At 41.7% G+C, this 23619-nt stretch overlaps 1 protein-coding gene across 1 annotated transcript in view; it reads left to right on the top strand.

Annotated features, from left to right (window-relative positions):
* The first annotated feature begins 896 nt into the window (after positions 1-896).
* LOC118947604 (zinc finger protein 420-like) overlaps positions 897-23619 on the top strand; it is a 32199-nt gene continuing 9476 nt past the window's right edge. The window contains exons 1-3 of the mRNA XM_036972532.1: positions 897-2571; positions 11995-12040; positions 14444-15543. Coding sequence (XP_036828427.1) covers positions 1279-2571; positions 11995-12040; positions 14444-15543 — 2439 coding nt within the window. The 5' untranslated portion in view covers positions 897-1278. The remainder of the gene's footprint in view (positions 2572-11994; positions 12041-14443; positions 15544-23619) is intronic.

Raw genomic sequence — 23619 nt, 5'->3', positions numbered from 1 at the left:
ACCAGCATGACTACCACAGCATTCTGCAGCGATATGCCATCCCATCTGGTTTGGGATTAGTCCCACTGTCATTTGTTTTTCAACAGGACAATGACCCAACACACCTCCAGGTTGTGTAAGAGCTATTTGACCAAGATGGAGTGCTGCATCAGATGACCTGGCCTCGACCTCACCCAAATCGAGATGGTTTGGGATTAGTTGGATCGCAGAGTGAAGGAAAAGCAGCTTACAAGTTCTCAGCATATATGGGAACTCCTACAAGACTGTTGGAAAAGGATTCCAGGTGAAGCTGGTTGAGAGAAAGCAAGGGTGGCAACTTTTGAAGAATAAAATATATACTTTATTCTAACACTTGTGGTTACTACATGATTCCATGTGTTTTTTAATCATTTTGATGTCTTCTCCATTATTTTACTATGTAGAAAATAGTAAAAATAAAGAAAAACCCTTGAATGAGTAGGTGAGTCCAACCTTTTGACTGGTACTGTACATTCAATTCCCTGACAACAGCTCCAGTGGACATTCCTGCAGTCAGCATGCCAATTGCCCGCTCCCTCAGAGATCTGTGGCATTGTTGTGTGACCAAACTGCACATTTTCGAGTAGCCTTTTATTACCCCCAGCACAGGGTGCACCTGTGTAACAATCACGCTGTTCAATCAGCTTCTTGATATGCCACACCTGTCAGGTGGATGGATTATCTTGGCAAAGAATAAATGTTGACTAACAGTGATGCTCATGAAACATCCAACACTTTACATGTTGCGTTTATATTTTTGTTTATTGTAGTTACTATCAGTTTTAGGAACATTTACCCAAATATTTCACCTTATTTTTTACTTTACCCAAAATATGTGGTATCGGCGATAATCAAAATGTTGAAAATCTGTGAATGTCTAAATTAGAAATTGGTTTTAACAGCAATGTGTCGAACCCTTTCAACAACGGGGAGATGTTACTGATGTGCTTTGTATCTTCGATGTAAAAACAAGTTTTGGATTTCCACACAAAATGACTTCTTTAGTTATTTGATGTTTAAGGAAGTGTGTAGGTCACATTCTGTATCATACAGCTATGAAAGTTATATATTTAGAACCACCTGTTCAATTGGAATCCAGCGACGTCTGTGTCTTCAGTGTCCTAGAACTGTCTAGGTTTTTGTGTTCTGACTTGTAAAATAGGATGAATGAAATAAGTTTGTAATAAGATTGTTAAAACTGGCCTCAGGTTATTGAGAGATCTGATTTAGGATTTACCTTCGTAGCAAGGTTGTTTTATCATGTGGTTTCATCTGGGTCTCTATTTAAAAATAACACTGTCTTTGGCAGGAGAAAGACCAGACTCAGAGGAACCAGAGCCAGGGACGTCCAAACCAGCAAGACGACACCAGTGCTTCCACTGTGGAAAGAGTTTTAACCAGAAAGCACACCTGAAAGCTCATGAGAGAATACACACAGGGGAGAAGCCTTACCACTGCTCCCAGTGTGGACAGTGTTTCAACCAAAAAGCACACCTGAAACAACACCAGATAATACACACAGGGGAGAAGCCTTACCACTGCTCCCAGTGTGGAAAGTGTTTCAAACGGCCTTTTCATCTGAAACAGCATGAGAGAATACACACAGGAGAGAAGCCTTGCCACTGCTCCCAATGTGGAAAGGGTTGTAACGGGTTATGGGACCTGAAACAACATGAGATAATACACACAGGGGAGAAGCCTTACCACTGCTCCCAATGTGGAAAGGGATGTAACGGGTTATGGGGTCTGAAACAACATGAGATAATACACACAGGGGAGAAGCCTTACCACTGCTCCCAGTGTGGAAAGTGTTTCAACAAGAGAGGACTCCTGAAACAGCACGAGAGAGAACACACGGGGGAGAAGCCTCACCACTGCTCCCAGTGTGGAAAGTGTTTCAACCATTCAGGGGAGCTGAAACGACATGAGAGAGTACACACAGGAGAGAAGCCTTACCACTGCTCCCAGTGTGGAAAGTGTTTCAACCATTCAGGGGAGCTGAAACGACATGAGAGAGTACACACAGGAGAGAAGCCCTACCACTGCTCCCTATGTGGAAAGCGTTTCAACCAGTCGGGGGAGCTGAAACAGCACGAGAGAATACACACAGGGGAGAAGCCATACCATTGCTCCCAGTGTGGAAGGAGTTTTACCGGTTTAGGGACCCTGAGACACCATGAGAGAATACACACAGGAGAGAAGCCTTACCACTGCTCCCAATGTGGAAAGCGCTTCAACCATTTGGGGGAGCTGAAACAGCATGAGAGAATACACACAGGGGAAAAGCCTTTCCACTGCTCCCAGTGTGGAAAGTGTTTCGGCCTTTCAGGGACACTGAAACGACATGAGAGAATACACACAGGAGAGAAGCCTTACTACTGCTCCCAATGTGGACAGGGTTGTAGTGCGTTATGGCACCTGAAACAACACGAGAGAACACACACGGGGGAGAAGCTTTACCACTGCTCCCAGTGTGGAAAGTGTTTCAGCCAATCAGGGACGTTGAAACGACATGAGAGAATACACACAGGGCAGAAGCCTTACCACTCCTCCTAGGGTGCAAAGCTTTTGCCCATTTAGGAAGCCTGAAAGAACACATTAAACTGCACACAGAGGAGAAGACTTAGAAAAGCTCAGACTGTGGGAAAACATATTACTCATAACAATCACTTAAACGTCATATGAGAATCCACACAGGAGAGAGAAATTACTTCTCTTAGCGTGTATATTGATATTTCACATCACATTGGCTTAAAATTTATCAGAGAACATACACAGTGCTCCCGTTGTCTTATATTGTTGACTGACAATGTGTTTACCTGTCTTTACCATATGAAATTAAATGGTACAGGGTATACTCAAACATATATTTGACCTACAAAACTAAGGAGATGATACCATCGCTCTGTACCATCACTCATTCATATATCTTTATGTACATATTCTTTATCCCCTTACACTTGTGTCTATAATTAAGGTAGTAGTTTTGGAATTGTTAGCTAGATTACTTGTTGGTTATTACTGCATTGTCGGAACTAGAAGCACAAGCATTTCGCTACACTCGCATTAACATCTGCTAACCATGTGTATGTGACAAATAAAATTGTGCTCATCACCCAATGCTTCAGGAATTCAGACTGTCTACACTGCGCTGTGTAACTCTGTTATTCTCTCTGAGCTCAGAAATAAAGAATCTTGGTTTGACTTGGACTCCTTATTTTATAATATCCACCACAACTCTCCCACAGATTGCTGTTTATCATTGTCTCAATGAAGAGTTCCTCTTTCGACTTTCCTGGGGGCAATTACAAACCTCCCACTGGTTGAATAAACGTGGTTACCCGATTGATGAGATTATTATGGGTGAGAGCAATTATTTTATTTGTCAAATGGCAACCAAGCATCGGTCATCATGTCACCAGATTAAGACCCTCAAAATGTATTGGAAAGGAGCATCAAGCTCATCACATGTAGTTTCACCACCCTGTGAAGTTCATAACTTATTTCATCTGTAGCCTAATAAACTACGTGGTTTTCCAAGTTTTAGAGGGAGGACCACACAACATATCATCACGTGACTCCAAGTTAACTCAGATATGAGGGTTATTTGTTGAAGGAATTAAATTGCTCTCTGTTTTAATACCCAATTAAAATTAAACACTCTGTCAATTCATAAGGAATAATACTTCCCTTATTCTATAATGATAGACAGAGCCCAGTCTTAAAATCAGACAGCAGAGTTTATTCAAGAGAGTACTGAGTACACATTTTACCACAGGTTATAAACGGAAAATGACGTCAGCGTTTTCTAATTGTTCCGTCTCTTCTTGACACTGGTAGAAAGGCTCTATAGTTCTCAAGCCTTCCCTCCTCGCCTTGAGCCAAGGTCAGCTAGTGTAGATAAGCATTCTAGTCAGTTTGGAGATATAGTTCATTCATTTGTACCAAGGAACAGACCGTCATTGTTCTAAACTCTTGACCACATTCACACACACATTATTTTCAGTACTGGGATCAAGAAAGAAAACTCATACATATACAGAATAGTATTCTGATTAGTACATATACAGTAACATAATAGTATTTGGGTTAGTACATATACAGTAACACGCTAGTATTCTGATTAGTCAGTCCTGATTGAAATGTATACATAATTAGTCATCATTGATATATAAATATTTGTACATAAAGGAGTTTCCATCGCCATTTCTCACTAAAACGTTTATACTGGCACAAAAAGACCCAACCATGTCAGACAAACTAACATATCGTCTGTCAGCATTTATAAAAATATTCAGGCATAACCTGTTTCCGTCAGCCCGGTCATTACTTTTGAAATGGTTGGATCAATATCCACCTTCATGATGTGGATGAAGCCTGATTTGGAATGTCTGAGTAGTTCTATATGATGTCATAATTCACCCCTCTGATAATCAAGTGATATTTGGAATGTCTGAGTAGTTCTATCTGATGTCATATAACACCCCTCTGATAGTGATACATTTACTCCATTGTTTCCATGTCAGTTGGTTTCCCACTCTGATGATGTATATCTGACAGAGGGGCTTTAAATGAATAGTATGGTGACATCTTAGTGGGGCTTGAAGTAAATCGGATTATTAATCATAAAATCCTATAGCAGCAATACAATGCAGCTTTGACATCAAGAAGAGAACGGGCTGATGGGTGGTGGTGCTACTCTATAGGTAAGGCTGTCCAATATGAATGTTCAATACACACAATAGGTTGGTTATGGAGGGTGATGTATCACAGTCAAAGTCCTGCAAAAAGAGCTAAGAGACTCATATTTGTGTAAACTATACATAGTTGTGTTCTGTGGTTGTCACTGAGTTGGCTGATATCCCATTTTATGGGGTCACTCCACAGTTAAGGCTGTACAGTGCCTATACAAAGTCTACACTTTGCTCCTTTCATATTTATTTTGATCCTGATAAACTCCCTGCCAGTGACAAGCATACCCATAACATGATGCTGCCACCACAATACTTAATGTGTGGTCTATCTCCAGGTCATCAGACTGTTAAATAGTCACCTCTAGCCGGCCTCCGCCCAGTATCATCCTATATAACTACTGCTGTACACACCTTTTATATTAGTTTCCGGTTCTACCATTTCTATATTTCTAAATCTTTAAAATAAATTGTAGGGAAAATCAGTAGGTCACACAAATGACTATTTCTAAACAAAGATAGTAGAATGGGAGAGGTTTCTTATACTATCTTCACTTACTCGGTGCAGAGACTCCAGGGGTGGTGATGAAGGCTGTAGGAATGAAGATCAGACAGTGAAGAGACTTCAGGGGTGGTGATGAAGGCGGTAGGAATGAAGATCAGTCAGCAATACTGGCCCTGTGGTCAGGTGGGGGAGTGGTCGAGGCAGCCAATGATTGTGAGGAAGCAATGTGGGGAACAGGCTCCTTTCTACTACCATTCTGGGGTCTGGATACATGCCAACAAAGACTACAACTGCTTCAAACAATGAGAGTGGCTACCATTGACCATCACACTTTCTTTCATAACCAGGAAGCCCATGTTGAGCCAGCAGTGTTCCCACTATGGAAGAGGGAGCAGGATGCCTTCATCCAGTCTCTCAGAAAACCATGTTGAGCCATCAGTGTTCTCACTATGGAAGAGGGAGCAGGAAGACGTCATCCAGGGACAAGGACAAAGGTGCAGCACTGGTGTTAGTAGCTGATGACAGAAGTGACAGCCTGGACACACAGCAAAGTTTGACGCGATCAGTGTTGTTGAGCAGAGAATCAACCAGATTGATTCACAGTCAGTGTTGTTGAGCAGAGAATCAACCAGAGAATCAACCAGAGAATCAACCAGATTGATTCACAGTCAGTGTTGTTGAGCAGAGAATCAACCAGAGAATCAACCAGAGAATCAACCAGAGAATCAACCAGATTGATTCACAGTCAGTGTTGTTGAGCAGAGAATCAACCAGAGAATCAACCAGGTTGTTGAAGTTATTCAGGTACATAATACATTTGATTTGTTTAATTCTGTTTTATTCAATTAGAATAATTTACTCTGAATGAGAACGATCACATCTGTGAGCTTTATGCATTATAACATCGATTGACTAAATGATGACGTTGACAGATTTGTAGTAAAACCAGGGTTGGAGTCAAATCCATTTCATTTCCAGTCAATTCAGAAAGTAAACCAAATTCCACATTTTCCTCATTGAAAACCATAGAAGAGAATTGGGAATTTTCAGTTTACTTCCTGAATTTACTGGAATATTCTAAAATTGATTAAATTGGGAGGTTTTCCTCAAGAATGTCACGTTCTGACCTTTATTTCCTTTATTTCCTTCGGTGGTTCTCAATCAGGTGTCATTAGTTGTCTCTGATTGAGAATCATACTTAGGTAGCCTGGGTTTCACTGTGTGTTTGTGGGTGTTTGTTTCCGTGTCTGTGTTTTTCACCACACGGTACTGTTTTGGGTTTCGTTCATTCCACGTTTATTGTTTTTTGTATTCAGTTGTTCATGTGTACTATTTCTTATTAAAAGAACCATGGACACTTACCACGCCGCATATTGGTCCTCCGATCCTTCTTGCCTCTCCTCTTCGGAAGAAGAGGAGGAAATCCCTTACAATGAATCTGCACAACAACGCCCTATAATGACAAAAGCAAAAACAGGATTTTAGAAATGTTTGCAAATGCATTTTAAAATTAAAACTGAAATATCACATTTAAATAAGTATTCAGAACCTTTACTCAGTGCTTTGTTGAAGCACTTTTGGCAGTGATTATAGCCTCAAGCCACCTTGGGTATAACACTACAATCTTGGCACCCCTGTATTTGTGGTGTTTTCTCCCATTCTTCTCTGCAGATCCTCTCAAGATCTGTCAGGTTGGATGGAGAGCGTCACTGCGCAGCTATTTTCAGGATTTCTTCACAGTTGTTCGATCAGGTTCAAATCCGGGCTCTGGCTGGGCCACTCAAGGACATTCAGAGACTTGTCCCAAAGCCACTTACTTCTATGTTGTCTTCGCTGTGTGCTTAGGGTCGTTGTCCTGTTGGAAGGTGAACCTTTGCCCCAGTCTGAGGTCCTGAGTGCTCTTGAGCAGGTTTTCATCAATTATCTCTCTGTACTTTGCTCCGTACATCTTTCCCTTGATCCTGACTAGTCTCCCAGTCCCTGCCGCTGAAAAAATATCTCAACACCATGATATTGCCACCACCACGATTCACTGTAGGGATGATGCCAGGTTTCCTCCAGACCTGACACTTGGCATTCAGGCCAAAGAGTTCAATCTTGGTTTCATCAGATCAGAGAATCTTGTATCTGATGGTCTGAGTCCTTTAGGTGCCTTTTGGCAAACTCCAAACAGACTTTCATGTGCCTTTTACTGAGAAGTGGCTTCCGTCTGGCCACTCTACCAAAAAGGCCAAATTGGTGGAGTGCTGCAGAGATGGTTGTCCTTCTGGAAGGTTCTCCCATCTCCACAGAGGAAGTCTTGAGCTCTGTCAGAGTGACCATCGGGTTCTCAGTAACGTCCCTGACCAAGGCCCTTCTCCCCCAATTGTTCAGTTTGGCTGGGCGGCCAGCACTAGGAAGTCTTGGTGGTTCCAAACTTTCCATTTAAGAATGATGGCGGCCACTGTGTTCTTTAAGACCTTCAATGCTGCATATTTTCTTAACACTTATTTTTCTTATCTACGTTGTTGGTTAAGGGCTTGTCAGTAAGCATTTCACGTTAAGATCTACACCTGTTGTATTCAGCGCATGTGACAAATAATATTTGATTGTAACTAAATATGGAGTTTCAATGTTACGGTCTTTGATACAATTATATTTCTGAAACTCAGGCTGTGTGTGTTTATCTGCGTCATTCCTTGATCATTCCTTGTGGTCCTGTAGCTCAGTTGGTGGAGTATAGTGCTTGTTAAACCAGGGTAGTGGGTTTGATTCCTGGGACCACCCATATGTAATGTGTTTGCACACATGACTGCAAATCCCTTTGGATAAAAGTGTCTGCTAAATTGCAGATGTATCCACTGATTATACCAAACATCTGGAACACCTTCCTAATATGGAGATGGACCCTCCCCTTTCTCCCTCAGAACAGCCTCAATTCGTCGGGGCATGGACTCTACAAGGTGTCGAAAGCATTCCACAGGGATGCTGGCCCATGTTGACTCCAATGCTTCCCACAATTGTGTCAAGTTGGCTGGGTGTCCTTTGGGTGCAGTGGGGTCTCCTCAGAGGAGGAAGGGGAGAACCATCGTCCTCAGTTATTTTCAGAAAAATTAAAATGGTAAAATATTTAAAAGTGTTCCTTTTTAGATAAAACTATACTAAATATAATCACGTCACCAAATAATTTATTAAAACATACTATTTTGCATCCTCCTCTAGGTACATTGACTTCAATACAAAACCTTGGAGGCTCATGGTTCTCAAGCCCTTCCATAGACTTACACAGTAATAATGACAACTTCCGGAGGACGTCCTCCAACCTATCAGAGCTCTTGCAGCATGAACTGACATGATGTCCAACCAATGAAAGGATCAGATAATGTATCTAGTACTGAAAGCATAAGCTACAGCTAGCTAGCACTGCAGTGCATAACATGTGGTGAGTAGTTGACTAAAAGAGAGAAAAATACAATAGTTGAACAGTTTTGAACAAATTATTTTATTCCAAAATGAAGGAGAAGCGAGAGAGAGATATTTCGTCATTTATTTTCCACTTTCATTTTCACTTACTTAGCTAGCAAATGCAGCTATCTAGTTTAGCCTACTCAAACACTTGGCTCAAACAAAGGGATGCTATGTTAGCTAGCTGGCTATGACTATCCAACACAACACTAGAACTCTTCCAAGTCAAGGCTAGCCTTTGGTTTTACTAATTTATTGCAACTGGAACCCGCCAAGGTAAGTGCTAAACTGCTTACTGACTGTACACTGTAACGTTACTGCATGATTGTAGCAGGTTTACTCACGAGTTAGTTATTTTCGCTCTGTTGACTATGATGTTATTTTAGCTAATATGTTGACAACAATGTAAGCTGTGTGTAGCAGTTATGAAATGGTTTGGCTTGGAAAGGTTTTTTCTCCTGGTGACATACAGCTGATGTGTTGTGCATTGAAGTACAGAAACAAAGGGAGAAGGTGATAAGAGTGAAATTAAAGTGATGAAAGTGAACTGTGTTTATGCATGATCAGGGGTGTATTCATTCCGCCGATTCTGTTGACAAACGTTTAAATGGATCAAAACGGGGATAAACATACCTGAATTTGTCCAGTAATATCTCTATTTCAGCTAGATGCAGGCGAGAGTGTGCAAGGCAGTATTGAATGTGTCACTGTCTGTCTATGTGTCACTGTCTGTCATCGCAAAATGTTCTCTCGACCTGTGTGAACCTACATTCTAAACTTTCATTCATAGGCTAGGTTGCTACCTCATGATGGGTATAGGGACAATTAGAGTATCATGTAGTAGCCTAAACCTATTGCTGTTACATTGAACAGGGTGAGTGAAATATGAATGACAGTCGTCCAATATGCTGTAATAGAATTAAGGCCATGCTCATGAAAAAACAAATCGTCCTGCCTCATCTTAAACGGCACTGACCTCCACTGTTTGGGTGGTGGACCACTCTTGGTACACATGGGAAACTGTTGAGCTGAAAAACCCAGCAGCGTTGCAGTTCTTGACACAATCCGGCACGCCTGGCACCTACTACCATACCCCGTGCAAAGTAACTTAAATATTTTGTCTTCCCAATTAACTCTCTAAATGGCACACATGCACAATCCATGTCTCATGTCTCAAGGCTTAAAAATCCTTATTTAACCTGTCTCCTCCCTTCATCTACACGGATTGAAGTGGATTTAACTAGTGACATCAGTAAGGGATCATAGCTTTAGCCTGGATTCACCTGGTCTGTCTAAGTCATGGAAGGAGCAGCTGTTCTTAATGTTTTGTCTACCCAGTGTATAGCACTACAGATAATCAAGTGCTATTTGCATGTGATGCATTTGTTCTGTTGTTTACAGGATGATTTGTATCTTATAGAGCGTGGCTTTAAGGGAATAGTGTGGTCACATGTAGATAAAAAGAATGTGAAAAATGAACAGAGAAAATGTATATCAACACACTACCTATTCATAGATGTATTTATTAATCATCTACATATTCATATTGAGCTTCTACGTCTGTGTACAGGAACGTATTATTTGGAAGAGAAAATGCATCAGCTTATTGTTAAATAATTATGACGTTCTTTCCAATACAAAAAGTGTAGTAACTATTGTTTTCAAACTGCGTTACCCACTCCAGCCAGCAGATGGCGATGAGCGTCTTTCAATTGACTCTTCTTTCGTGACGTATAATGGACTGGACGGACGCTTCTTCAGGAACAACAAGGCGCCAACTCTTTCAACCTCGTCGGTAGCTTGCTAGCCAACATAAAACTGAAAGATTGACGTTTTAGACCATATTAATGTACATTAGCTAATCTCAGTGTTTTAAACAAGTTTCGGTTGACGTATCAACTGGTTCAATTTGCAAACGTGTTAAAGATTGATACTGAGCCTAGCACTAGGCTAGACGCTAATGCTAGCTAGCTAGATAACATCCCTGACCATGAGCTCACTAAACTACTTCTCCCTTGCTAATGAAGAGGTGGTCGGCTGTTTGGAGAAAGAATCTTTCAGAATGAAAAAGGAGGAAGAGGAGGCTGTTATAGTGAAAGAAGAGAAAGAACCGTTTAGAGAGGAAGATGATGCTATCTCAATAAAGGTGAAGGAGGAAGACGTTTTGGGGGTGAAAGAGGAAGAGACAGAATATGAGATTAACACCAGTGAGTACTGTCTTTAACAGGGACACAAACTATGCCGTTGTTGAACTAATGTGTGGTTTTCAAGTGGCATTCTACTGAAGTTCTACACTTGAATATGTTGTTCAGTACTGTAGGAATTGTTAAAGGGTCGATCTGCAATTGGTACATATTTTAGGGACTTTTCAATTAGATGTATTGAATTCTCCATGTGGTCTATATTGAAGTTCCCCTCATCTAATATAACAGGCTTTTAAAATTCTATATTGGTGCATATTTTCTACTTAAAATAACAAAGGGATGCAAAAGCCACCCATTTTGTGGAACGACCCTTTTACATTTGCATCACAAACAATATTTTAGGAAATCATGATGAAAGTGGCCATTTTAGACATGCATGCCTCTTGTAACTCTATGATTGCAATAGATGGTCATAAGTTTACCATCTGTTTGATGTCCTCGTTCACACAGGAGAGAGACATGACTATGGTGGATCCTCTGGGGAGCCTCAACATCCTGATGCTGACGAGGAAGAGAAGAGTCTCTCCAGATCAGAACACCAGATGGTACAGCTTTGTCTGGTCTAGCATACAGCTTGGTCTGGTCTAGCATACAGTTTGCTCTCTCTGGGTCTGGGATGGGTTTCTGTAAAACACTTCATGTCAACAGTGGCATCAGCAGGTCTAGCATACAGCTTGGTCTGGTCTAGCATACAGCTTGGTCTGGTCTAGCATCCAGCTTGGTCTGGTCTAGCATACAGCTTGATCTGGTCTAGTATACAGCATGGTCTGGTCTAGCATACAGCTTGATCTGGTCTAGCATACAGCTTGGTCTGGTCTAGCATACAGCTTGATCTGGTCTAGCATACAGCTTGGTCTGGTCTAGCATACAGCTTGGTCTGGTCTAGCATACAGCTTGATCTCTCTGGGTCTGGGCTGGGTTTCTGTAAATCACTTCATGACAACAGTGACATCAGCATCCATAATGATGTGCGTCCGTGTCCCCTCTTTATGTTTACCAGGACAACGCTAGCCCTTCCTCCCTCCCGGAGTCCCTGTATCGTGCCTCTCCTGGTAGCACCTTACTGCTGGGTATGAAGAGGTTGTCTGTGCTGCTGGTGGACTGCAGGAAAACAATGGGGCTGAGTGGAACTGTGAGAGGAGGAGCAGAGAAGAAAGGAGCAGATTTGACACATCAAAGTAAGTGCTGTAGTTTAGTTTGAACAAATACAATAGATCTGTTACCAGGAAGATAGACTGGTATCTGCTACCAGGATAACCAGCAGAGTTCTGTTAGTTGACAGGTATATGGATGTTATGAATATAACACTGAGAAAGGATTCTGCCAATGAAAAGAGAGAAACCAATAGACCATATAAAACCTTGATGAAAGGTAGCTTTGGAGAGAAAGTTTCAAGATGATCCAATGTAAGGTGCTTGTTTTACAAAAACTTTTCCTTAAAACATTATGGATGTTACATTGCCTGTCCCAGTCAACGCGGCTATCTTTACAAGACTGTTGAACAGGCAAACTAAACTCAAGACTTTGGTCATTAATTAACTAGTACTGAAGAAAAGCTGTGATCAGGCTGCCTACTCAAGCAAAAGCTTCGAACTGTAACCAGTGCCTGCAACCTGGTTCAGGTTATCAATCAACCTACCAGGGTAGTTACAAACAGTAGAGGATTGAAATCATCAACATGGTTTGATCATATCTTTACTAATGCTGCAGAAATGGGGTTTAAAGCAGCTATGAAAGTTATATACAGTATATCACAAAAGTGAGTACACCCCTCACATTTTTGTAAATATTTAGGTATATCTTTTCATGTGACAACACTGAAGAAATGACACTTTTCTACAATGTAAAGTAGTGAGTGTACAGCTTGTATAACAGTGTACATTTGCTGTCCCCTCAAAATAACTCCACGCACAGCCATTAATGTCTAAACCGCTGGCAACAAAAGTGAGTACACCCCTAAGTGAAAATGTCCAAAATGGGCCCAATTAGCCATTTTCCCTCCCCGGTGTCATGTGACTCGTTAGTGTTACAAGGGCTCAGGTGTGACTGGGGAGCAGGTGTGTTAAATTTGGTGTCATCGCTCTCACACTCCCTCATACTGACTGGTCACTGGAAGTTCAACATGGCACCTCATGGCAGAGGTCTCTCTGAGGATCTGAGAAAAATAATTGTTGCTCTACATAAAGATGGCCTGGGCTATAAGAAGATTGCCAAGACCCTGACCATACAGCGGTTTAACTGGACAGGTTCCACTCAGAACAGGCCTCGCCATGGTCGACCAAAGAAGTTGAGTTCACGTGCTCAGCGTCATATCCAGAGGTTGTGTTTGGGAAATAGACATATGAGTGCTGCCAGCATTGCTGCAGAGGTTGAAGGGGTGGTGGGTCAGCCTGTCAGTGCTGACCATACGCCGTACACTGCATCAAATTGGTCTGCATGGCTGTCGTGCCAGAAGGAAGCCTCTTCTAAAGATGATGCACAAGAAAGCCCGCAAACAGTTTGCTGAAGACAAGCAGACTAAGGACATGGATTACTGAACCATGTCCTCTGGTCTGATGAGACCAAGAAACTTATTTGGTTCAGATGGTGTCAAGCGTGTGTGGCGGCAACCAGGTGAGGAGTACAAAGACAAGTGTGTCTTGCCTACAGTCAAGCGTGGTGGTGGGAGTGTCATGGTCTGGTGCTGCATGAGTGCTGCCGGTACTGGGGAGCTACAGTTCATTGAGGGAAGCATGAATGCCAAGATGTACTGTGACATACATACAACATGATAACGACCCCAAACACACCTCCAAGACGACCACTGCCTTGCTAAAGAAGCTGAGGGTAAAGGTGATGGACTGGCCAAACATGTCTCTAGACCTAAACCCTATTGAGCATCTGTGGGGCATCCTCAAATGGAAGGTGGAGGAGTGCAAGGTCTCTAACATCCACCAGCTCCGTGATGTCGTCATGGAGGAGTGGAAGAGGACTCCAGTGGCAACCTGTGAAGCTCTGGTGAACTCCATGCCCAAGAGGGTTAAGGCAGTGATGCAGAAAATGATGGTGGGTGGCCACACAAAATATTGACACTTTGGGCCCAATTTGGACATTCTCACTTTTGTTGCCAGCAGTTTAGACATTAATGTGTGTTAAGTTATTTTGAGGGGACAGCAAATTTACACTGTTAAACAAGCTGTACACTCACTAATTTACATTGTTGCAAAGTGTCATTTCTTCAGTGTTGTCACATGAAAAGATATACTCAAATATTTACAAAAATGTGAGGGGTGTACTCACTTTTGTGATATACTGTATTTAGAACCACCTTGATAGGAATCCAGCAACGTCTGTGTCTTGAGTGTCATAGAATTGTCTGTTTTTTGTGTTCTGACTGGTAAAACAGGATGAATAAAATAAGTAATGTAAACAAAGCAGTAATTACCAGGAAGCTCTACATTTGTTTTAAAATCACACTAAGATTGTTAAAACTGGCCTCAGGTTATTGAGAGATCTGATTAGGATTTACTCTCGTAGCAAGGTTGTTTTATCATGTGGTTTCATTCGGGTCCCTATTTTTTTTAAACACTTGTCTTTGGCAGGAGAAAGACCAGACTCAGAGGAACCAGAGCCAGGGACGTCCAAACCAGCAAGACGACACCAGTGCTCCCACTGTGGAAAGGGTTGTAACCGGTTATGGGACGTGAAACAACATGAGAAAATACACACAGGGGAGAAGACTTACCACTGCTCCCAGTGTGGAAAGAGTTTTAACCAGAAAGCACACCTGAAAGCTCATGAGAGAATACACACAGGGGAGAAGCCTTACCACTGCTCCCAGTGTGGAAATAGTTTTAACGATTTAGGGAAACTGAAACGACATGAGAGAATACACACATGGAAGAAGCCTTATCACTGCTCCCAGTGTGGAAAGAGTTTTATTGGTTTAGGGAAACTGAAACGACATGAGAGAATACACACAGGGGAGAAGCCTTACCACTGCTCCCAGTGTGGAAAGGGTTTTAATGAGAAATCAAACCTGAAAGTTCACGAGAGAATACACACAGGGGAGAAGCCTTGCCACTGCTCCCAGTGTGGAAAGAGTTTTAACAATTTAGGGAACCTAAAACAACATGAGAGAATACACACAGGGGAGAGGCCTTACCACTGCTCCCAGTGTGGAAAGCGTTTCAACCGGCCAGGGCATCTGAAACTGCACGAGAGAATACACACAGGGGAGAAGCCTTATCACTGCTCCCGGTGTGGAAATAGTTTTAACGATTTAGGGAAACTGAAACGACATGAGAGAATACACACAGGGAAGAAGCCTTATCACTGCTCCCAGTGTGGAAAGAGTTTTATCGGTTTAGGGAAACTGAAACGACATGAGAGAATACACACAGGGGAGAAGCCTTACCACTGCTCCCAGTGTGGAAAGGGTTTTAATGAGAAATCAAACCTGAAAGTTCACGAGAGAATACACACAGGGGAGAAGCCTTACCACTGCTCCCAGTGTGGAAAGAGTTTTAACAATTTAGGGACCCTGAAACAACATGAGAGAATACACACAGGGGAGAAGCCTTATCACTGCTCCCAGTGTGGAAAGAGTTTTAACAATTTAGGGAACCTAAAACATCATGAGAAAATACACACAGGTGAGAAGCCTTTCCACTCCTCCCAGGGTGCAAAGCTTTTGCCCATTTAGGAAGCCCGAGAGAACACATGAGACTGCACACAGAGGAGAATGCTTACAAAAGGCCAGACTGAGAAAACATATTACTCATAACAGTCACTTAAACGTCTTTAGAGAATCCACACAGGAGAGAGAAATGACTTCTCTTAGCGTGTATATTGATATTTCACATCACATTGACTTAAAATTCATCAGAGAACACACACAGTGCTCCCGTTGTCTTATATTGTACACTGACAATGTGTTTACCTGTTTTTACCATATTAAATTGTTTCTTCCAATTATTGATAAACATGTACCTGTTAAGAAACTGACTGTTAGAACTGTTAAGGCTCCATGGATTGATGAGGAATTTAAAAACTGTATGGTCATTGGTAAAAATAGGAAAGAGTTTTAACCAGAAAGGACACCTGAACCAACATGGGAAAATACACACAGGGGAGAAGCCTTAACACTGCTTAACACTGCGATTTGGTTGGGTTGTGTATCGGAGGACGCATGACTTTGACCTTCGTCTCTCCCGAGCCCGTACGGGAGTTGTAGCGATGAGACAAGATTGTAGCTACTAACAATTAGATACCACGATATTGGTGAGAAAAAGGGAGGTAAAATTAAACATTTTAAAAATTAAAACACATGAGACTCCACACAGGGGAGAAGCTTTACCACTGCTCCCAGTGTGCAAAGCGTTTGCCCATTTAGGAAGCCTGAAAGAATACATGAGAAGGCTTACAAAATACTCAGACTGTGGGAAAACATATTACTCATCACAGTCACTTCAACGTCATAAGAGAATCCACACAAAAGAGAAGAATTACTTGTAATATTGATATTTCACATCACATTGACTTAAAATGAATCAGAGAACATACACAGTGCTCCTGTTGTCTTATATTGTTGACTAAGAATGTGTTTACTTGTTTTTACCAGATGAAAGTGAATTGTACAAAGTATACTTAAACATATAGTTGTTTGTTTCTATTAGAAAACATGAATTGAATATGGAGAATGTCAGTTTGAATATAGAGTAGATCAGATTCCATGTGTTTAAATGGTCCTTTTTTAAACTCTGACTGTGTGTTTATCTGGGTGTGTCATTCCTCCAGCACTACAGATAATCAAGTGATATTTGGATGTGATGCATTAGTTCCATTGTTGACATTTGCATTGTTGCCCACTGATGATTTAATGAAATTAAAATGTTCAGACTCTGTAATGGAAAATGTTAATTGTTTGTGTGTCCACATAACTGAGTATGTGACTAACCTTGTGAAACTGTCCTATTATAATCTCCTGTTCTTGGGACTATCATTCTGTGTTGCAAACCAATTTGCACCTGTGTCCTTGTATGAATAAAGTCCCGCCCAGGAATAGGAAACTATAAAGATATGTGCTCATCACCCAATGCTTCAGGAATTCAGACTGTCTACACTGCGCTGTGTAACTCTGTTATTCTCTCTGAGCTCAGAAATAAAGAATCTTGGTTTGACTTGGACTCCAGCAGATCCTTATTTTATAATATCCACCACAACTCTCCCACAGATTGCTGTTTATCATTGTCTCAATGAAGAGTTCCTCGTTCGACTTTCCTGGGGGCATTTACAACGCTCCCACTGGTTGAATAAACATTGTTACCCGATTGATGAGATTATTATGGGTGAGAGCAATTATTTTATTTGTCAAATGGCAACCAAGCATCGGTCATCATGTCACCAGAATAAGACCCTCAAAGTGTATTGGAATGGAGCATCAAGCTCATCACATGTAGTTTCACCACCCTGTGAAGTTCATAACTTATTTCATCTGTAGCCTAATAAACTACATGGGTTTCCGAATCGTAGTGGGGGAAGCACACAAGATATCATCACGTGACTCCAAGTTAACTAAGATGTGATGGTTGTTATATAAATATTTGCGCATCAAAGAGTTTCCACTGCCATTTCTCGCTTAAACATTTTTACTGACACAAAAAGACAAACAAATTGTCAAACGAAGTAACAAAATGTCACCAATTATTAAATTTTTCAGGCATATCCTGTTTCCATCAGCCCGGTCATTACTTATGAAATGGTTGGCTCAATATCCACCTTCATGATGTGGATGAAGCCTGATTTGGAATGTCGGAGTAGTTCTATATGATGTCATAATTCACCCCTCTGATAATCAAGTGATATTTGGAATGTCTGAGTAGTTCTATCTGATGTCATAATACACCCCTCTGATAGTGATACATTTGCTCCATTGTTTCCATGTCAGTTGGTTTCCCACTCTGATGATTTATATCTGACAGAGGGGCTTTAAATGAATAGTACGATGACATCTTAGTGGGGCTTGAAATAAATAGGATTATTAATCATAAACTCCTATAGCAACAATACACTGCATCTTTGACATCAAGAAGAGAATGGTCTGATGGGTGGTGGTGCTACTCTATAGGTAAGGCTGTTCAATATGAATGTTCAAATAGTCACTTCTAGCCGGCCTCCGCCCAGTACCCTGCCCTGAACTTAGTCACTGTTACTAGCCGTCTACCACCCAGTACTCCACCCTGTATTCTAGTCAAGGCTCATCCTATATAACTACTGATGGACACACCTTTTATATTCATATACGGTCCATAATGTCTAGACACACCATCATATACATTGTAAACCAACTGTACAGTGCCTTGCGAAAGTATTCGGCCCCCTTGAACTTTGCGACCTTTTGCCACATTTCAGGCTTCAAACATAAAGATATAAAACTGTATTTTTTTGTGAAGAATCAACAACAAGTGGGACACAATCATGAAGTGGAACGACATTTATTGGATATTTCAGACTTTTAACAAATCAAAAACTAAAAAATTGGGGGTGCAAAATTATTCAGCCCCCTTAAGTTAATACTTTGTAGCGCCACCTTTTGTTGCGATTACAGCTGTAAGTCGCTTGGGGTATGTCTCTATCAGTTTTGCACATCGAGAGACTGACATTTTTTCCCATTCCTCCTTGCAAAACAGCTCGAGCTCAGTGAGGTTGGATGGAGAGCATTTGTGAACAGCAGTTTTCAGTTCTTTCCACAGATTCTCGATTGGATTCAGGTCTGGACTTTGACTTGGCCATTCTAACACCTGGATATGTTTATTTTTGAACCATTCCATTGTAGATTTTGCTTTATGTTTTGGATCATTGTCTTGTTGGAAGACAAATCTCCGTCCCAGTCTCAGGTCTTTTGCAGACTCCATCAGGTTTTCTTCCAGAATGGTCCTGTATTTGTCTCCATCCATCTTCCCATCAATTTTAACCATCTTCCCTGTCCCTGCTGAAGACAAGCAGGCCCAAAGCATGATGCTGCCACCACCATGTTTGACAGTGGGGATGGTGTGTTCAGCTGTGTTGCTTTTACGCCAAACATAACATTTTGCATTGTTGCCAAAAAGTTCAATTTTGGTTTCATCTGACCAGAGCACCTTCTTCCACATGTTTGGTGTGTCTCCCAGGTGGCTTGTGGCAAACTTTAAACAACACTTTTTATGGATATCTTTAAGAAATGGCTTTCTTCTTGCCACTCTTCCATAAAGGCCAGATTTGTGCAATATACGACTGATTGTTGTCCTATGGACAGAGTCTCCCACCTCAGCTGTAGATCTCTGCAGTTCATCCAGAGTGATCATGGGCCTCTTGGCTGCATCTCTGATCAGTCTTCTCCTTGTATGAGCTGAAAGTTTAGAGGGACGGCCAGGTCTTGGTAGATTTGCAGTGGTCTGATACTCCTTCCATTTCAATATTATCGCTTGCACAGTGCTCCTTGGGATGTTTAAAGCTTGGGAAATCTTTTTGTATCCAAATCCGGCTTTAAACTTCTTCACAACAGTATCTCGGACCTGCCTGGTGTGTTCCTTGTTCTTCATGATGCTCTCTGCGCTTTTGACGGACCTCTGAGACTATCACAGTGCAGGTGCATTTATACGGAGACTTGATTACACACAGGTGGATTGTATTTATCATCATTAGTCATTTAGGTCAACATTGGATCATTCAGAGATCCTCACTGAACTTCTGGAGAGAGTTTGCTGCACTGAAAGTAAAGGGGCTGAATAATTTTGCACGCCCAATTTTTCAGTTTTTGATTTGTTAAAAAAGTTTGAAATATCCAATAAATGTCATTCCACTTCATGATTGTGTCCCACTTGAAAATACCCAAAAATACAGTTTTATATCTTTATGTTTGAAGCCTGAAATGTGGCAAAAGGTCGCAAAGTTCAAGGAGGCCGAATACTTTCGCAAGGCACTGTATATATTTATATTCCAGACTCTGACATTCCTCCTTCTACCATTTCTATATTTCTAAATCCTTAAAAGAAATTGTAGGGAAAATCAGTAGGTCACACAAATGACTATTTCTAAACAAAGATAATAGACAAGTAGAATGGGAGAGGTTTCTTATACTATCTATACTTACCCGGTGAAGAGACTCCAGGGACGGTGATGAAGGCTGTAGGAATGAAGATCAGACAGTGAAGAGACTCCAGGGACGGAGATGAAGGCTGTAGGAATGAAGATCAGACAGCAATACTGGTCCTGTGGTCAGTTGGGGGAGTGGTCGATCCAGCCAATGATTGTGAGGAAGCGTGCAGGGAACAGGCTCCTTTCTACTACCATTCTGGGGTCTGGATACATGCCAACAAAGACCACAACTGCTTCAAACAATGAGAGTGGCTACCATTGACCACCACACTTTCTTTCATAACCAGGAAGCCCATGTTGAGTCAGCAGTGTTCCCACCATGGAAGAGGGAGCAGGAAGCCGTCATCCAGGGACAAGGACAAAGGTGCAGCACTGGTGTTAGTATCTGATGACAGAAGTGACAGCCTGGACACACAGCAAAGTTTGACGCGATCAGTGTTGTTGAGCAGAGAATCAACCAGAGAATCAACCAGATTGATTCACAGTCAGTGTTGTTGAGCAGAGAATCAACCAGATTGATTCACAGTCAGTGTTGTTGAGCAGAGAATCAACCAGAGAATCAACCAGATTGATTCACAGTCAGTGTTGTTGAGCAGAGAATCAACCAGAGAATCAACCAGATTGATTTACAGTCAGTGTTGTTGAGCAGAGAATCAACCAGAGAATCAACCAGAGAATCAACCAGAGAATCAACCAGGTTGTTGAAGTTATTCAGGTACATAATACATTTGATTTGTTTAATTCTGTTTTATTCAATTAGAATAATTTACTCTGAATGAGAACAATCACATCTGTGAGCTTTATGCATTATAACATCGATTGACTAAATGATGACGTTGACAGATTTGTAGTAAAACCAGGGTTGGAGTCAAATCCATTTCATTTCCAGTCAATTCAGAAAGTAAACCAAATTCCACATTTTCCTCATTGAAAACTATAGAAGAGAATTGGAATTTTCAGTTTACTTCCTGAATTTACTGGAATATTCTAAAATTGATTAAATTGGGAGGTTTCCCTCATGAATCTGCACAACAACACCCTATAATGACGAAGCAAAAACAGGATTAGAAATGTATGCATATGCATTTTAAAATTAAAACTGAAATATCACATTTAAATAAGTATTCAGAACCTTTACTCAGTGCTTTGTTGAAGCACCTTTGGCAGTGATTATAGCCTCAAGCCACCTTGGGTATGACACTACAATCTTGGCACATCTGTATTTGTGGAGTTTCTCCCATTCTTCTCTGCAGATCCTCTCAAGATCTGTCAGGTTGGATGGAGAGCGTCACTGCGCAGCTATTTTCAGGATTTCTTCAGAGTTGTTCGATCGGATTAAAATCCGGATTCTGGCAGGGCCACTCAAGGACAATCAGACTTGTCCCAAAGCCACTTCTATGTTGTCTTCGCTGTGTGCTTAGGGTCTTTGTCCTGTTGGAAGATGAACCTTTGCCCCAGTCTGAGGTCCTGAGTGCTCTTGAGCAGGTTTTCATCAATTATCTCTCTGTACTTTGCTCCGTTCATCTTTCCCTCGATCCTGACTAGTCTCCCAGTCCCTGCCGCTGAAAAACATCCCCACACCATGATGTTGCCACCACCACGCTTCACCGTAGGAATCGTGCCAGGTTTCTTCCAGACCTAACGCTTGGCATTCAGGCCAAAGAGTTTAATCTTGGTTTCATAAGTTCAGAGACCCACTCTAATTTGCATACCGCCCCAACAGATCCACAAATGATGCAATCTCTATTGCACTCAACACTGCCCTTTCACATCTGGACAAAAGGAATACCTATGTACAGTCGTGGCCAAACTTTTTGAGATTGATACAAATATTAATTTTCACAAAGTCTGCTGCCTCCGTTTGTATGACGGCAATTTGAAGATACTCCAGAATCTTATGAAGAGTGATCAGATGAATTGCAATTAATTGCAAAGTCCCTCTTTGCCATTCAAATGAACTGAATCCCCCCAAAACATTTCCACTGCATTTCAGCCCTGCCACAAAAGGACCAGCTGACATCATGTCAGTGATTCTCTCGTTAACACAGGTGTGAGTGTTGACGAGGACAAAGCTGGAGATCACTCTGTCATGCTGATTGAGTTCGAATTTTTAATTTTTAATTCATTTTTTACGTTTATTTAACTAGGCAAGTCAGTTAAGAACAAATTCTTCCAGAATAACAGACTGGAAGCTTCAAAAGGAGGGTGGTGCTTGGAATCATTGTTCTTCCTCTGTCAACGATGGTTACCTGCAAGGAAACACGTGCCGTCATCATTGCTTTGCACAAAAAGGGCTTCACAGGCAAGGATATTGCTGCCAGTAAGATTGCACCTAAATCAACCATTTATCGGATCATCAAGAACTTCAAGGAGAGCGGTTCAATTGTTGTGAAGAAGGCTTCAGGGCGCCCAAGAAAGTCCAGCAAGCTCCAGGACCGTCTCCTAAAGTTGATTCAGCTGCGGGATCGGGGCACCATCAGTACAGAGCTTGCTCAGGAATGGCAGCAGGCAGGTGTGAGGGCAGCAGGCAGGTGTGTGGGCAGCAGGCAGGTGTGAGTGCATCTGCACGCACAGTGAGGCGAAGACTTTTGGAGGATGGCCTGTTGTCAAGAAGGGCAGCAAAGAAGCCTCTTCTCTCCAGGAAAAACATCAGGGACAGACTGATGTTTTGCAAAAGGTACAGGGATTGGACTGCTGAGGACTGGGGTAAAGTCATTTTCTCTCATGAATCCCATTTACGATTGTTTGGGGCATCCGGAAAAAAGCTTGTCTGGAGAAGACAAGGTGAGCGCTACCATCAACCCTGTGTCATGCCAACAGTAAAGCATCCTGAGACCATTCAAGTGTGGGGTTGCTTCTCAGCCAAGGGTGTGGGTTCACTCAAACATTTTCCTCAGAACACAGCCATGAATAAAGAATGGTACCAACACATCCTCCGAGAGCAACTTCTCCCAACCATCAAGGAACAGTTTGGTGATGAACAATGGCTTTTCCAGCATGACCTTGCCATAAGGCAAAAGTGATATCTAAGTGGCTCGGGGAACAGAACATCGATATTTTGGGTCCAGGGTCAGGAAACTCCCCAGACCTTAATCCCATTGAGCACTGGTGTTCAATCCTCAAGAGGCGGGTGGACAAACGAAAACCCACAAATTCTGACAAACTCCAAGCATTGATTATGCAAGAATGGGCTGCCATCAGTCAGGATGTGGCCCAGACGTTAATTGACAGCATGCCAGGGTGGATTGCAGAGGTCTTGAAAAAGAAGGGTCAACACTGCAAATATTGACTCTTTGCATCAACTTCATGTAATTGTCAATAAAAGCCTTTGACACTTATGAAATGCTTGTAATTATACTTCACTATTCCATAGTAACATCTGACAAAAATATCTAAAGACACTGAAGCAGTAAACTTTGTGGAAATTAATATTTGTGTCATTCTCAAAACTTTTGGCCATGACTGTAGAGGCGGCAGGTGGTTAGAAAATTGTGCCAGTAACCGTAAAGGTGCTAGATTGAATCTCTGAGCTAACAAGGTAAAAATCTGTCTTTCTACCCGTGAACATGGCAGTTAACCCACTTTCATAGGCTGTCATTGTAAATAAGAATTTGTTCTTTAACTGACTTGCCTAGATAAA

This window comes from Oncorhynchus mykiss, unplaced genomic scaffold, assembly GCF_013265735.2.
Source record: "Oncorhynchus mykiss isolate Arlee unplaced genomic scaffold, USDA_OmykA_1.1 un_scaffold_173, whole genome shotgun sequence".
In the NCBI taxonomy this organism is placed as follows: Eukaryota; Metazoa; Chordata; class Actinopteri; order Salmoniformes; family Salmonidae; genus Oncorhynchus; species Oncorhynchus mykiss.
The sequence above is the reverse complement of the archived record's forward strand: the minus strand, read 5'-3'. Positions and strand labels throughout refer to the sequence as shown.